General features: G+C 39.3%; 1 protein-coding gene across 5 annotated transcripts in view; it reads left to right on the top strand.

Moving 5' to 3' along the window:
• The window catches only part of LOC101605273 (cyclic AMP-dependent transcription factor ATF-7), a 142,329-nt gene that overhangs the window by 26,486 nt on the left and 99,664 nt on the right, over positions 1-16,179 (top strand). For 4 of the 5 annotated variants that reach the window (XM_045152766.1, XM_045152765.1, XM_004649906.2 and 1 more), the window contains exon 2: positions 4,392-4,460. In XM_045152766.1, the coding sequence (XP_045008701.1) occupies positions 4,413-4,460 (48 nt within the window). In that variant the 5' untranslated portion in view covers positions 4,392-4,412. Of the gene's footprint in view, positions 1-4,145; positions 4,161-4,391; positions 4,461-16,179 lie in introns of those variants that run through there. The other variant, XM_045152764.1, reaches the window with a different exon arrangement.

The following is a 16,179-nucleotide window of genomic DNA, read 5'->3' as shown; positions in this document are numbered from 1 at the left end:
TCTAAACCTTTGGTTTTCTAACATTAGATAACTTTCACTTATGGGCAAATCCTGATTTAATAATGTATGCATTCTGGTTGCTGAATAGATAAATCTTTTTCCTTGCAGACTTCCATCTCTGAGACAACTTTCTAATATATCTTTGTTTTCTTGTCCTAAAATCTTTACTGAAAACATCGCACTTCACAATGTCTCTTAATTTGTGTACCCCTCCAGTCATCCATTGTTTTGTTCTATTAAACATTTGTATTTTATCCTGAAGAATAGATCAGGAAGGAGATGACGCACTGTGAGTGTTCTGCCCAAACACATGACTACTTGTCAAGCAGTAGAGTTACAAATGAACTGTGAGTTATGTTCAAGTGAGTGGCAGCATCATTCTCCAAGACTTCTCTTCTGTCTTTTACTCTGTTTAGAATACAGAAATGTGTGGCTTTTGTTTTTGAGAGAGCATCAGTTTGTCTTCTCTGATAATTACAAATTTAAGCATGAGCATTTTTTTTTGAGGCAAGTCCAACAAACTGGCCTTTCTTTTTTATGCAAGAGACAGACACAGAGAGAGCGAGAGAGATAGAATTGGCACACTAGTGACTTCAGCCACTAAATCAAACTCCAGATGTGTCCACCACCTTGTGTTCAAGTGCAACCTTGTGCACTTGTGTCACCTTGTATGGACCTGGAGAGTCAAACGTGAGTCCTTAGGCTTCACAGGCAAGCACCTTAACCACTAAGCCATCTCTTAGCCCAGTGAACATTTTTTTTTTTTAAGCAGTTAAGACATTTGCCTGCAAAGCCTAAGGACTCTGGTTCAATTCCCCAGGACCCATGTAAGCCAGATGCACAAGGGGGTACATGCATCTGGAGTACCTTTACAGAGTCTGGAGGCCCTGGTGCGCCCATTCTCTCTTTCTCAAATAAATAAAGAAATACATTATTAAAAAAAAAAAACACCCTCTTCTTACTATTATAATATCCCTTTGGTAAAAATGGTAAAACAGAAGGCGGGCATGGTGGTGCATGTATTTAATTAATCCCAGCACTTTGGAAGCAGAGGTAGGAGGATTGCTGTGAGTTCAAGGCTACCCTGAGACTAAGTAGTGAATTCTAGTCAGCCTGAGCTACAGTGAGACCCTCCCTCGAAAAACAAAACAAAAACAAACAAACAAAAAAAGAGGCTAGAAAATTGGGAGAGAAGCTGGAAATCCTACTTAGTGACTGTCAGTTGAATTTAAGAACAATGAACATGCTTACTTCTGTTAGATATTAATGCTTTTTCTCCCAAAGTTTCCTTTTTCTTTTAGTAAGGTATGGTTTTTATTCACATAAAATTTATAGGAAGGGGCTGGAGAGATAGCTTAGCAGTTCAGCTCTTGCCTGTGAAGCCTAAGGACTCCAGTTCAAGGCTCAATTCCCCAGGACCCATGTTAGCCAGATGCACAATGGGGCGCACTCATCTGGAGTTTATTTGCAGTGGCTGGAAGTCCTGGTGCGCCCATTCTCTCTCTCTCTGTCTGCCTCTTTCTCTCTGTTGCTCACAAATAAATAAATAAAAATAAACAAGAAAATTAAATTTAAAAAAATTTTAGGATTCCATCAAATAAAATTTAAAATAAATAAGATTCTATTAAATAAAATTTAAAAATCATTTATTGAGGGCTGGAGAGATGGCTTAGCAGTTAAGCGCCTGCCTGTGAAGCCTAAGGACCCTGGTTCGAGGCTCAATTCCTCAGGACCCACGTTAGCCAGACGCACAAGGGGGCGCACGCATCTGGAATTCATCTGCAGTGGCTGGAAGCCCTGGCATGCCCATTCTCTCTCTCTCTCTCTCTATCTGTTGCTCTCAAATAAATTAATTAAAAATAAAACAAAAATATTTTTAAAAATCATCTATTGTGATATGATTGTACAGGTTATAATCATTAAGGTGTAAATTTTGTGGCTAGAGGATTGTCATTCTAGAATTTATTTAATCACTTCCTATGCCAGTGCTTCTCCTTTTCTTCACCAGGACACAGTCCTTCCTTTTTAGAGTAAGCAGACACAAATAATATACAAATAATATAATCAAGATAAAAGTAAGGAATTATGTCTCCTTTATTCTTGCCTTGTTCAAAAAATATTAAAAGACCTTTTCAAAATAATATTCTGATTTTGTGATTATGTTAGGAGAACAGGTCCTGGGACTAGGAAGGAGATTATCTGCAGCACAGTAGTTAGGCATTTTTCCAGAGATGAATTGCTTTCCAGAAATGGTCTGAATATTGGGCCATCATGGCCTTGTTTTCTATCTTTATTTGCACTTATCTCCCCCCCCTTTTTTTGGTACTGTACTGTAATTCCAAAAAGTACTGACAAATAATTGTGCATTGAAAAAAACAAACTAGAAAACCTCCCTGTCCTCGGGCTGTGTAAAGAAAAATGAAGCCCGGTGTTGTGGCGCACACCATTAATTCCAGCACTCAGGAGGCAGAGGTAGGAGGGTTGTTGTGAGTTCAAGGCCACCCTTAGTAGTGAATTCCAGGTCAGCCTGGGCTAGAGTGAAATCCTACCTCGAAAAATACAAAAAATTAAAAAAATAAAAAAGAAAGAAAGAAAAATGAAGCTCTTATTTGCCAGTACCCAGTCAGCTTGAGCTGGCTTCTCCTAGGAACAGAATTTATTGAAGCAATTTATCCTGGCTAAATGTGATATAAATCTGTGTGCATGGATCTATAAACAGGGTCTATCCCATTACAGCAGTGTTGTTGCACCAGTTTCCTTCATAGTCCATGTTCCTAGTACTTGGAAAGATGACCAGAAGCCCCTTCTAGTTTATGTAACACCCCACAATTTTTGACACTGATTAGTTGTGGAATTTCTGATTAGACAGCCAGAAATACTGGTTTCAACCCCAAAGTGAGTCCTGAAAGACTGGGAGAAACATACCTAGTTACATCTACATTTATACATGGTTTTCTGGTCATCAGATTCATGTTAACATTTTATTGTAATCCAGATCTGAGATTGACTTGACATTTTGGTTTATCTCTAAGATAACACTTGAAATTTAGTTACAGTTCTGAAGTCATTTCCAGACATACTCAAATAATTGTTTCTCTCTTTTCTTATTTATTTTCTCTTGTATATCTTTCTACCTTGTGGAAGGATGTTTGAAAATGGCCTTTAGGAGGTTATTCTGTGAGACTTTTAATACAACCCCCCCAAATTTTTTCTCAAACTATTCCAAAATATTATCTTAAAATTTTTATTTATTTAAGGGGGGCAGAGATAGAAAATGGCCCCAAAATATTATTTTTTATGAGTATTTTTCCTGTGATCTGCATTTTAACCTTATTCATCACCTGTATTTTTTTTTTTCAAGGTAGGGTCTCACTCTCATCACCTATATTTTTATTCCTAGTTGTATTATGAAAAATTTCCCCAACCCATTCAGATTGGAGTTGTTTTTGACAAAGAATTGTGATCACTATTTCAAGAGTTTAGCTTCAGTAATTTAAAAAACAGTATAAATTCGTTAAATTCTTCAGAGAAATTGAGGGATGGATGATGGTGCCTTTAAGTGCATTTTTTTTAAATCCCCTGCAGCAGCACACATCTGTTGGCTGCAACAGAGCAGCCCAAGAACTCCGGCCGAAAGCAGCATAAACAGCCGGAACATATTCACCCAGTAAACCCCCAAAGAGTCGACATTTGTTTTATTGCTGCTTTTAAAAACCTAGCCATAAATAGAATCATGGGGGGGAAGGGCACCAATATTTCTCCATTTGCCACAGAGGATTGGTAGGGGGAGGAGAGGGAAGCTCCCAGTGGTAGAGAAGATTTTTATTTTTATTTTTTTATTAATGAAAATCATTTCCCATGTAGCCCAATAGGATGGGTGCTTTGTTTTCTTTGGCAATAATCTGGGATAAACGACCCTTGCCAACAGTCTTGTAGTTTATACACCAGGGAGCCAGATTATAGCCCTGTAAAATGGAGCACCCCTCCTATAATCCTTTAATTAATTAAATGACAAATTTTGGTCTTCTCTAGTTCAGAAATATGGCTTCTGCATCGAGCATTCCGTGGATTTATTGACATAGGGAACTGTACTGGTTGTAATTTAGCAGCCTGAAAAATGTGTTATATCCTGTAGCAGAAAGAGGAAAAATCTAGCAAAGGTTTGAAAGTCCTTGACTATTTAGGTTTAAATTTTCTAATTAAAAGTTCCAGTTGAGGGACCATAGATCATATGCCACCTGTCTACTGGGTCTCCCCAAAGTAGCCTGTGTTTACAGCTTTGATAGATGGCATTCTTGGAACACCTGTTTCTAGGCTTGGTATTTTTGAAGCACCTTTTTTTTTTCTCCAGCGTATTTAACATAACTTTTCCCCTACTTCCCCCTCCTCAGCTCCGCTCTGCTATATGAAATATGGGAGACGACAGACCGTTTGTGTGCAATGCCCCAGGCTGTGGACAGGTACGTTTACAATATACTTTATTGTGAATGTCTCGTTGTGAATCAAAGTGGCTGTTTTATCACTAAGGCAAAGAGTTTAAAGCCGGTATTTTACGTGATCACTGGAGGTAATCAGATCAGAGGATTTGCAGTGTGTAAATCCAGGTTATGAGGAAGTGTAAGCACTCTACCGTAATGAAATCTGCCTTACTCTCTTCCATATTGTTATTCTACTGATGTTTGTTTTCCAGCACAGTGTTGAAGAATACATGTTGCTCTCTCCTTCTTTCTAAAGCTGTCCATTTATATACCAAAAAATTTTAAATAGCTTTTCAACCTTCATTTATATAAAAGTATGCTTAACGTATTTGGGGTCAGCTGATAATGTACCTTACCCCATTCATTGTAACCCCCAATTTCAGAGTCTGTGTGGATTTTTTTTGTTTGTTTTAATCTTTTTAAAATTTTATTTATTTATTTGAGAGAGGACAAGACAGAAAGAGCAGATAGACACAGAGAGAGAATGGGAGCACCAGGGCCTCCAGCCCCTATAAACGAACTCCAAACGCATGTGCCACCTTGTGCATCTGGCTTATGTAGGTCCTGGGGAATTGAACCAAGGTCCTTTGGCTTTACAGGCAAATGATTTAACCGCTAAGCCATCTCTTCAGCTCAGATTGTTTATTTTTTTAAAGATTTATTTTTATTTATTTATGAGGGAGAGAGAGAGAGAATGGGCATGACAGGGCTTCTAGCCACTCCAGACATATGCACCACCATGTGCATCTGGCTTACGTGAGATCTGGAAAATCGAACCTCTATTCTTAGGCTTCATAGGCATGCACCCTGACCACTAAGTCATCTCTCTAGCCTTGGATTGTTTTAAGTAAGAAAGAAAGTTTCTCTAGACAGATGATTCAGAAAAGCATTGTTAGCAGCTGAGGAGGATATTCTATCCAGGAAAGACAAACCCAGCATAGAATTTGAGGTCTAATAGGGTTATATAAACATTTCCCAGTTGATACTGTGAAATGTATTGTTCTGTGTGTCAACTACCACATAATCATTTGCATATATGTGTCAAAGTTTTGGTTCATTTATTTTTGAGTCAGGGTCACACTCTGTAGCTCAGACTGACCTGAAACTCTGTAGTCCATGCTGGCCTCAAACTCATGGTGATCCTCCTACCTCAGCCTTTCAATTGCTGGGATTATCGGTGTGAGCCATCACACTCATTTTACATGTCAGATTTTTATTTATTTATCTTGGTTTTCAGGGTAGTGTCTTGCCAAGGCTAACCAGGAATTCACTGTGTAGGCTCAGGGAGGCCTCCAACTCAGTTTTTGTAAATTTTTATTTGTTCATTTTGAGAGAGAGATAAAGAGGCAGATAGCCTTTGCAAACAAACTCCAGACACATGCACCACCTTGTGCTTCTGGCTTAGGTGGGTTCTGGGGAATAGAATCTGGGTTCTTTGGCTTTGCAGGCAAGTGCCTTAATCTAAGCCATCTCTCTAGCCCCAGATATATTTATCATATACTTTTTTATGAAATGATTTTGTTGAAATTGCCTTTTTTCCTTTTGTAATTTCTTAATACTTTTACTTTAATTCTTTTGTTAATATCATCCTTCTGCAAAGAATTAAAAAAGGAATTTTAAAAAGCTTTATCTGCCCTCATTTATTTATTTTTATTTATTTTATGGAATCTGAACTCTGTTCAATTAGGAGTATGTCATGTGAATGGCCAGTGATACTAGTGGTATATAAGATTGCAGACTGGTAGCTACTTAAATAAAAAGAGTAACCATGGGGTTGGGAAGATGGTTCAGCAGTTAAAGGCACTTGAATGTAAAGTCTGCCAAAGCAGGTTCAGTTCTCCAGCCACCCATATAAAGCTGAACTGGTGTTTGTTTGCTGTAGCACACCCAAGCATGCACATGAGTACACACACACACACACACACACACACACATAAGTAAATTAAAGAAAAAGAAAGAGAGCAGCCAAGTCCTAAAGATACCTAAGAATCAGAATTTAGAAGGTAGTTGAGAACATGACAATGATAAGAAATGACCAAAGGGGGCTGGAGAGATGGCTTAGTGGTTAAGGCACTTGCTTGCCTGTGAAGCCTAAGGACCCATGTTTTACTCTCCAGATCCTACATAAGCCAGATGAACAAGATGACACAAGTGGGCTGGAGATATGGCTTAGTGGTTAAGCACTTGCCTATGAAGCCTGAGGATCCCAGTTCAAAGCTCAGTCCCGCAGGTCCCATGTAAGCCAGATGTACAAGGGGCATCTGGAGTTCGTTTGCAGTGGTTGGAAGCTCTGGCACACCCATTCTCTTATCTATCTGTTTCCTTCTCTCTCTGTCTGTTGCTCTCAAATAAATAAATAAAAATAAACAAAAAGAGATGACAAAAGTGTACAAGGTTGCACATGTGCACAAGATGCCACATGTGTCTGGAGTTTGATTGCAGTGGCTGAAGGCCCTGGCATGCCAATTCTCTTTCTCAAAAAAAAAAAAAAAAAGACTAAATAACAATAATGCTGAAATTTTCAGATAACACTAACAAAAACCTTTATATTCTATAATGTTCATCACCCTTGTCAAAGTTTATTATTATTATTAGTTTGGTTTTTCAAGGTAGAGTTTCACTGTAGCTTAGGATGGCCTTGAACTCATGGCAATCTTCCTACCTCTGCCTGCCAAGTGATGGAATTAAAGGAATGTGCCACCACACCTGGCTTTCAACTTTATTATTTTTTTATGAGACAAATGTCTCGTTACTTTTTATGTATTTATTCACACACATGTGTTTTTGTGTGTGTGAACATATAGTGCATCTACCATTACAAATAAATGCCAGATGTTTGTGCCACTTTTTGTGTCCAGCTTATGTGGGTGGCTTGGAATTGAACCCAACCCAGCAGACTTTGCAAGCAAGGGCCTTTAACCATTGAGCTATCTTCCCAGCCTGACTGCTTGTTTCCACATATGGTTTACATATACACACACAAATAAATAAAATAGAATATAGAATAGAATGGAAAAAAATATATATAGAGAGAGTTGGGAAAATAAAGCAAATTTATTTTACTTTTTTTTTGGGGGGGGGTTTGAGGTAGGGTCTCATTCTGGTCCAGGCTGACCTGGAATTAACTCTGTCATCTCAGGGTGGCCTTGAACTCATGGTGATCCTCCTACCTCTGCCTCCCAAGTGCTGGGATTAAAGGCATGTGCCACCACGCCCGGCTACTTTTCAAATAGTTTTAATACATATGTTTTTGTGTGTGAATTTTATACAATTTACTGTGACTCCCACAACTCATACCTAGTACCCTTTTCTACTTGAAAACTCTGAATTTTTTTTTAAATTATTTATTTATTTGAGAGCAAGAGACACAGAGAGAAAGACAGATAGAGGGAGAGAGAGAGAATGGGCGCGCCAGGGCTTCCAGCCTCTGCAAACGAACTCCAGACGCGTGCGCTCCCTTGTGCATCTGGCTAACGTGGGACCTGGGGAACTGAGCCTCGAACCGAGGTCCTTAGGCTTCACAGGCAAGCGCTTAACCGCTAAGCCATCTCTCCAGCCCGAAAACTCTGAATTTTGAGTAAGTTTATTTCCTCATTTTTACTTTTTTCATTTATTGTTTAAACTACTCAATTTTTGTACCTTTCTTATATGTTGTATGCTTAAAACCACCCAAACAAGGACTTGTCAAAGAAATAAAAATAAGAGCTGGAGAGATGGTTTAGTGGTTAAGGCACTTGCCTGTGAAAACTAAGGGACCCATGTTCAACTCTCTAGGTCCCATGTAAACCAGATGCACAAGGTAATGCAAGTGCGCAAGGTTGCACATGTGCACAAGGTGGCACATGCATCTGGAGTTCTATTTACAGTCGCTGGAGAGCCTGGTATACCAATTCTGTCTGTGTCTCTTGCTCTTACTTTCTTGTATTAAAAAAAAAAAAAAAAAAGCCGGGTGTGGTGGTGCATGCCTTTAATCCCAGCACTCAAGAGGCAGAGGTAGGAGGATCTCCATGAGTTCAAGGCCACCCTGAGACTACATAGTTAATAGTTAATTACAGGTCAGCCTGGACCAGAGAAAGACCCTACCTCGAAAAACCAAAAAAAAAAGTCCAGTCCATTGGGCTTGTTCGGTGGAGGGGGAGGGACCTAAAAAAAAAAAAAGAAATAGGGCTGGAGCAATGGCTTAGTGGTCAAGGCGTTTGCCTGCAAAGCCAAAGGTCCCAGGTTCAATTCCCCAGGACCCACGTTAGCCAGCTTCAGAAGGGGGCACATGCATCTGGAGTTCATTTGTAGTGGCTGGAGGCCCTGGTGCACCCATTCTTTCTCTCTCCCTCCCTCTTTCTCTGTCAAATAAAAATAAATTTAAAAAAATAAAAATAAATGATAAGGAATATAAAAGGGAAGTATCTCTTCAGCTGCCTAGGAAGCAAGATATAAATAGATAACTTCAGGTTATCTCATTGTGAAAAGGCATTATTCACTGAAATTTATGAGATTTTACTAGTGTGTGAAATGTGTGTTTCATTGTTTTTGTTTTACTTTTTAGAAATTAATTTGTGCCTAATGTGGTGGAACACATCTTAATTCCAGCACTTGGGAAATAGAGGCAGGAAAATCAAGGCCAGGTTATCTATATATATGGAGTTTAAGACTCACAAAACAAAATTTTGTGAGTTGGGTGTAATGGTTTACATCTATACTCATAGCACTAGGGGGACAGAGGCAGGCAGATTGCCATGAGTTTGAGACCAGCTTGGGCTACAGTGTGGGATTCTATGTCAAGGAAACAAAGCAAAACAAGTTTTGGGTTGGGGAGATGGCCAGTGGGTAAAAATGCTTCTGTATAAGGACCTGAGTTTGGATTGCCAATGCCCACATAAAAATGCCAGGCATGGTAGTACATGCCTGTAATATCAGCATTGGAAAATTGGAAACAGGAAATTTCTGGGGCTCACTGGCTACCAGCTAGTCTAGCTTAGCCAAATTGACGAGCCTTAGGTTCAGTGAGAGACTCTATCTCAAAGAATAAGGTGGAGAGCAATTGAGGAAGACCCCTCCCCCACATCAGCCTTGCCCTCCACATACATGCTCACTTACACAAATGTTCCCATATACACATGTATACATACCCATTCACACACACAAGAAGCTATATTTAGTGGTAGGAAAATAGTAAAAAAATAAAAAATTTTTTTACTTTGGCTCTTCCATGTTTGGTTGGGTCTTGTTTACATAAGCCTTTTCCTTCCCCTCGTCTCTCTCATTTCTGATCTGTATATTGCTTACTGAGATTGATTATAACCTCTAATATAGGTTTCAAAAGTCCCTCCCCCTCCAGTGGGAAGATGACTGTGGAACTTGGATAAATGGTTAACATTATGGATTCAAGTTACTGCTTCCATAAAATGGGATAGAAAGCTACACCTGAAGATTTTGAAGGCAACATGATTTATCCCTTTAACCTCTTTTGCATGTCAGGAACTATTCAGGTAAAATTATAGTTCTGAAGTTTTAGTCTTTTTACAAATTTCTTCCAATATCTGGTGACAAATAATTCAGGAATGGGATCTCTACAAGATGTACTGTGAATGTCTTTTGTTATATGATAGTGAAAATCTGGGAGAGAAGATAAATTCAGTAAACTTCTCTACCCTCAGCATGTCTTTCACCTTCCTTAAATCTCTTGAGAATGGCTTTATTCTGGAACCACCTTGAGGCCGTCAAGTAATTCACTTCTCACTGACTCAAATTATTTGTTCTAGAAATATTAATACTAAAAAGAGAGAAGCATGATAGCTTTGAGAAGATGTGGTTTAAAACCTACTATCAGAGAAGTCACGATAAGCAGTGATTTGGCCCATCATGGTGGTACAGGCCTATGATACTTGCACTCAGGAGACTAAGTCAAGAGGATTGTGAGTTCAAGTCAGCCTGGACTACATGGCAAGACCCTATAAAAAACAAAAATGGCCTGGAGAGATGGTTTAGCAGTTAAGGTGCTTGCCTGTGAATCCTGAGAATGCATGCCTGAATTTCCAGGCCCCATGTAGGTCAGACACAAAGTGATGCAAGTGTGTGATATCACACATGCACACAAAGGGTTTGTTCACACAGAGTTTGTTCACAGCTGCAAAAAGGCCCTGGCATGGCCATTCCCTCTTTCTCTGTCTCTCCTCTCTCAAAAATAAAGAATAAAAAATTACAAAAAAAAAAAAAAAAGGCTGGAGAGATGGCTTAGAGGTTAAGGCACTTGCCTGTGAAGCCTAAGGACTCAGGTTCAGTTCTTCAGGCCCTTCATAAGCCAGATGCACATGGTGGCACATGCATCTGGAGTTCATTTGCAGTGACTAGAGGCCCTGACATGCCCATTCTCTCTCTCTCTCTCCCTTTCCCTTCCTTCCCCTTCTTCCTCTAATAAATAAATAAATAAATAAATAAAAATAAAATCTTTTAAAAAACAATAAAAATAAATAAATAAATAGGGCTGGAGAGATGGCTTAGCAGTTAAGGCACTGTCCTTACCCAGGTTCAACTCCCCAGAACCCACATAAGCCAGATGGATAAGGTGACACATGTGCACAAGGTCGTGCATGCACACATGTCTAGAGTTTGATTGCAATGGCTAGAGGCCCTGGCATGCTAATTCTCTCTCGCTGTTGCTCTCACTCTCTCATAATTTTTTAAATTAAAAATATTTAATTTTATTTATAAAAAACAGGCTGGGAAGATGCCTAAGCAGGTTAGAATGCTTGCTTTGTGAGCCTGAGAGTGCCTGATTCACTCTGAATTCAATTCCCCAGAACCCACATAAACAGCTGAGTATGGCCACAAATGCCTGTAGCCCCAGTCTTATGGAGAAGAAAGACCAGACAATAGCTGGTGCTCATTAGCCACTCTAACTGAAAACAGCACCTCTGGATTCAGTGAGACTCTATCTCAAGGAAACATATGGATGAGCAGTACAGGAGGATATCAGATGTTCTCATCTGGCTTCCATACACACGTGTCCAGAACTCATATATCTGCCCATACATGTATGTGTGAACACATACTTGTGCATGCACACAGGCAAAAATAAAAATAAAACAATAAAAAGCAATGGTGGCTTCTACTAGGTAAGAAATGGAATGAAACTAAATTGTACTTCAGGAGGCAAGTTTTTTATTTTTTATTTATTTATTTATTGGTTTTTGGTTTTTCGCACTCTAGCCCAGGCTGACCTGGAATTCACTATATAGTCTTAGGGTGGCCTTGAACTCAACAACGATCCTCCTACTTCAGCCTCCCAAGTGGTGGGGTTAAAGGTGCATGCCTCCATGCCCTGCTTGGAGACAAATTTTTTTAAAGGAATCAAACAGAAGTATAGGAATTTTGCATACTTTTTCCTCATACAGACTTTGCCCTGTGCACCCCTAAACTCAGAAATCATCTTGTAGTTTAATGTGAAGGGAAGGTAGAAGGAAAATTCACCCAAAATAGATGAGTGGATTATGCACTCCACTATATAATCAAAACCACCAGACTTTCAATGGATACATAAACATGTTTTGGTTGCTAGGTCTTTAATGGCTGTTATTTTTGGATTGTGTTCATGATCTACTTCCCAACAGTAAGTCTGATGTGACACAGCTGAGTTCTAAATGTGCTGCATGTACTTAAAAAAAAAAAAAAACAAGATAGCTGCTAAAGTTTGGTGTGCTGTCTGCATTCTTAAGTGAAAAGACAGGTGATAAGCTTTTTAGCTCTCTTATTCCTCTTCTGTTGTGACTCTGTTTCTCTTGAGGCCTTATCACCCTCCTGAGAAAGAACTTAGGGAAAACATTATTCCTACTAAAAACCTCTCTATGGAATAGAATCCTTAATAGAGCTGCCTCCTGAGAATGGGTTAGTGTCATTAAAACAACAGTGCTGGGCTGGAGAGATGGCTTAGCGGTTAAGTGCTTGCCTGTGAAGCCTAAGGACCCCGGTTCGAGGCTCGGTTCCCCAGGTCCCACGTTAGCCAGATGCACAAGGGGGCGCACGTGTCTGGAGTTCGTTTGCAGAGGCTGGAAGCCCTGGCGTGCCCATTCTCTCTCTCTCCCTCCATCTGTCTTTCTCTCTGTGTCTGTCGCTCTCAAATAAATAAATAAAAAATTAAAAAAAAAAAAAAACAGTGCTCTGGATACCCTGTTGGCAGAGGACCGGTTAAATTGAGTTTTATGAGCTTTTGAAACATTTATAAATTAGCATCTATTTAGGAGCCCAATATACTTGTACACACTTGTAATCCCAGCTACTTGAGAGGCTGAGGCAGAAGGACCACAAGTTCAGAGTCAGCTTGGGCAATTTACTGAGATTTTATTGCAAAAATAAAAGGGCTAGTATATAGTTCTGTTTCATAATGTCTGTCTGCCTCTAGTTTCATTCCTCAATACTAAAAAAAGCATCTATTTAAAAATGCATGCATACGTGTATGGGTGTGTATATAAAATGTATGTATTTATTTATTTTGGCTTTTCTAGGTATTGTCTCATTCTAGCCCAGGCTGACCAGTGTCAGGCTGGCTTCAAACTCACAGTGCTCCTCCTGTATCAGGAGTGCTAGAATTAAAGGTGTGTGGCACACACCTGGCTACATTGAAACTATGTTAAAATAATATTAAATAATATTAAGATAATAGAATATATTATTAGAATGTATAAAAGTAATAGAAATATAATTTGGTGCTGAATCTAGGAAGTATTATTTAAAAAATTTAAGATAGATTTCTACTCTATTGTCTAGACTAATATAAAATTCCTGGGCTTAAGTGAGCCTTCTGCCTCAGCCTCCCAAGTAGCCAGGACTATAGGTACACACCATCATACCCTGCTTTAGTCTTGTAAGTTTTTAATGCTTTGGGGAGGCACTTTTACTACAAGGTGGATTATAATAAAGTCAATAGAATGGAAACAATTATATATATTATGCATTGTCAGTAATCTTGAATATGAGATGTTATTTCATGTTCATTTAGGTAACTTACCTTTCACTTGCTTTTTGCCCAGTTTTTAATTACCAAGGAGTCAACAAATTCTATAACTCCTATACTATCCCCTCAGGAACATGATGCTGATTTATAGCATAAATTAGGTAGATTTAAATAGACCTTCTGGCTACCATCATCAAGCCTTTGAGTAGAAGCTGGCCATCCAACTTAGTCCATAGAATGTCTGTTTTGTGAAGAGCAGGAGCACATTTCCTCTGAGGAGACATCACTTGTGGACAGTTAGTGTTCCATTATCAGTTACTGAGAAAAGTCAGTTGTCACTACTTTGTATAAAATCTATCTTTAAGGGAAAATCCTTTTTGTGATGCCAGGTATCTAGTTTTAATACCTTTTTGTCCAAAGTACATCTAGATGTAGGTTAAGATTTTCATTTCTTTCTGAGACATGAAACATACAATAGACTTCCAGGACCTCAGCCATATAGCAAGTTTGAGGCTGCCTGGGCTAAATGAGACCTTGTCTCAACCACTCCATCCTTCCACAAAATAATAACATGGTATCCTGGTTATGGCGAGATTGAGGGAAAAACTTCTTGTACCTCCTTATCTTGTCATGGTAGGAATAATGCTTATTGTACTGTAGTCCCAGCTTCACTTGGCATTTAACCAACCTCCAAAGCTGTTTATTGCTGCATATCTTCAGCCTCCATGAACATTATCTCTTAAATCTCCATCGTTCTGTAATATATGAGGCAACAAATAGCTCCTATGATTGGTTAAATGCTCGCATGCTACAAAGGTATATATTTTATTGCCTATATAACACAGATCTATAGAGATTATTCCTGTTATCACAGCTTTCCCATTAAAAGGGCCATACTGGTACCATGGGACTCTGGATCTTTCATTCTCTTCCTTTGGCAAGTTTCCCTATTACCTGGCATGGGCACAAAAGAAAAGCAAAGAAAAATTAGTTGGTACTGATTACTAGTCCTTTATGTTAGGAGAGCATCATGTGTTGGGAAATAACCAGAGAATGGCTGTGGTAGGTAACTGCCATTGTGGTGGTATATGCTGTTTACAGGCTAGGACAGGTGAAAGCAATTTCAGGAAAACAAGCCTGCCTTCCTCACCCCTGCCAAGAGTTTTTTAAAAACTCAAAAATTTACTTAATAATTCATATTTCATTTAATTATTCATTTTGTTCCCATCTGGTAGGAGTGTCTGCATGCTGCCAGGCAGCTGAAAATACACTGCATTATGCAAATTTAGACCAAATGTTAACCTTATTTTTTGTAATATGTTGATTTTTCAGTAGCTTTCAGTCCACTGTGAACATACTACAGTTTGATGTAACCCTGTGATGGAAGTAATCCACAGGGTTGGAACTGGGATTTTTTTTTTTTGAGGCGAACCCAACAGACTGGCCTTTTTAAAAAAAAAAAAAAAATGTGTGAGAGAGAATTGGCACACCAGGGCCTCTAGCCACTGCACTTGAACTCCAGATGCATGTCACCCTATGCACATGTGAGACCTTGCATGTTTGTGTCAGTTTGTGTATCTGGCTTACATGGGACCTGAAGAGTCTAATATGGGTCCTTAGGCCCTGCAGGCAAATGCCTTAACAGCTAAGCCATCTCTCCAGCCCTGGAACTGTTTTTGTTGTTGTTGTTTAGTTAGAGGTATAAGAGCAAGTGAACTCATTTTTTTAAAATTTATTTGAGAGAGAGAATGGGCACTCCAGGACTTCGATCCACTGTAAACAAACTCCAGATGCATGTGTGTCACCTTGTGTATCTGGCTTATATGGGTCCCGGGGAATTGAATCTGGGTCCTTTGGCTTTGCAGGCAAGCACCTTAACCACCAAGCCATCTCTCCAGCCCAACTCAAGTTTTTTGTTTTGTTTTGTTTTGTTTTACAAGGTAGGGTTTCACTCTAGCTCAGGCTCTCCTGGAATTCACTATGTAGTCTCAGGGTGGCCTTGAACTCATGGTAATCCTCCTACCTCTGCCTCCTGAGAGCTGGGATTAAAGGCGTGTTCTGCCATTCCCGGCTCCAACTCAAGTTTCTTAATGCCAGATCAGGCATTCTTGACACCCTTAGAAACATAAGATTGGTAATTTTAGCTTTTTGTGTTATTAATTATTATTACTAAGAGTATAGTATATTAAAAAGCATCATTGGGGCTGGAGAGATGGCTTGGTGGTTAAGGTGCTTGCCTACAAAGCCAAAGGACCCGTGCTTCCTAGGGAGCATGTAAGCCATATGCACAAGGTGACACATGCATCTGGAGTTCGTTGGTAGTGGATGAAGGCCCTGGAATACCCATTCTCTCTCTTTCTCTGCCTGCCTCTCTCTGTCAATAAATAAAATTTAAGAAAAGCATCCTTGCTTTAACTTGACCTCCTCTCAAAAGCTGTATAAACCTGGGCTGGAGAAGATGGCTCAGTGGTTAAAAGCTGTATGAACTTAATTAGAGTTATACTTGGGAAATTAAGGTGAAAATTTTCATTTATTCACTCTTTATTTTCCATAGATATAACTTAATATTTGAAATGGAAGCCCAGAAATTGCTCTCAAAGCATTCCTCATAAAAGAAAATAAAATCCTGTATCTTACTTAGTTCTTCTCAAGTTAGGAGAGGTGTTCTTTCTTAGCCCCTCCTCCCACCCCACTACTTTTTTATTTGCAAGGAGAGAGGGGCAGGGGAGAAGGGATATGCTAACGCCTCTAGCC

This window comes from Jaculus jaculus, chromosome 6, assembly GCF_020740685.1.
Source record: "Jaculus jaculus isolate mJacJac1 chromosome 6, mJacJac1.mat.Y.cur, whole genome shotgun sequence".
Classification (NCBI taxonomy): Eukaryota; Metazoa; Chordata; class Mammalia; order Rodentia; family Dipodidae; genus Jaculus; species Jaculus jaculus.
The sequence above is the reverse complement of the archived record's forward strand: the minus strand, read 5'-3'. Positions and strand labels throughout refer to the sequence as shown.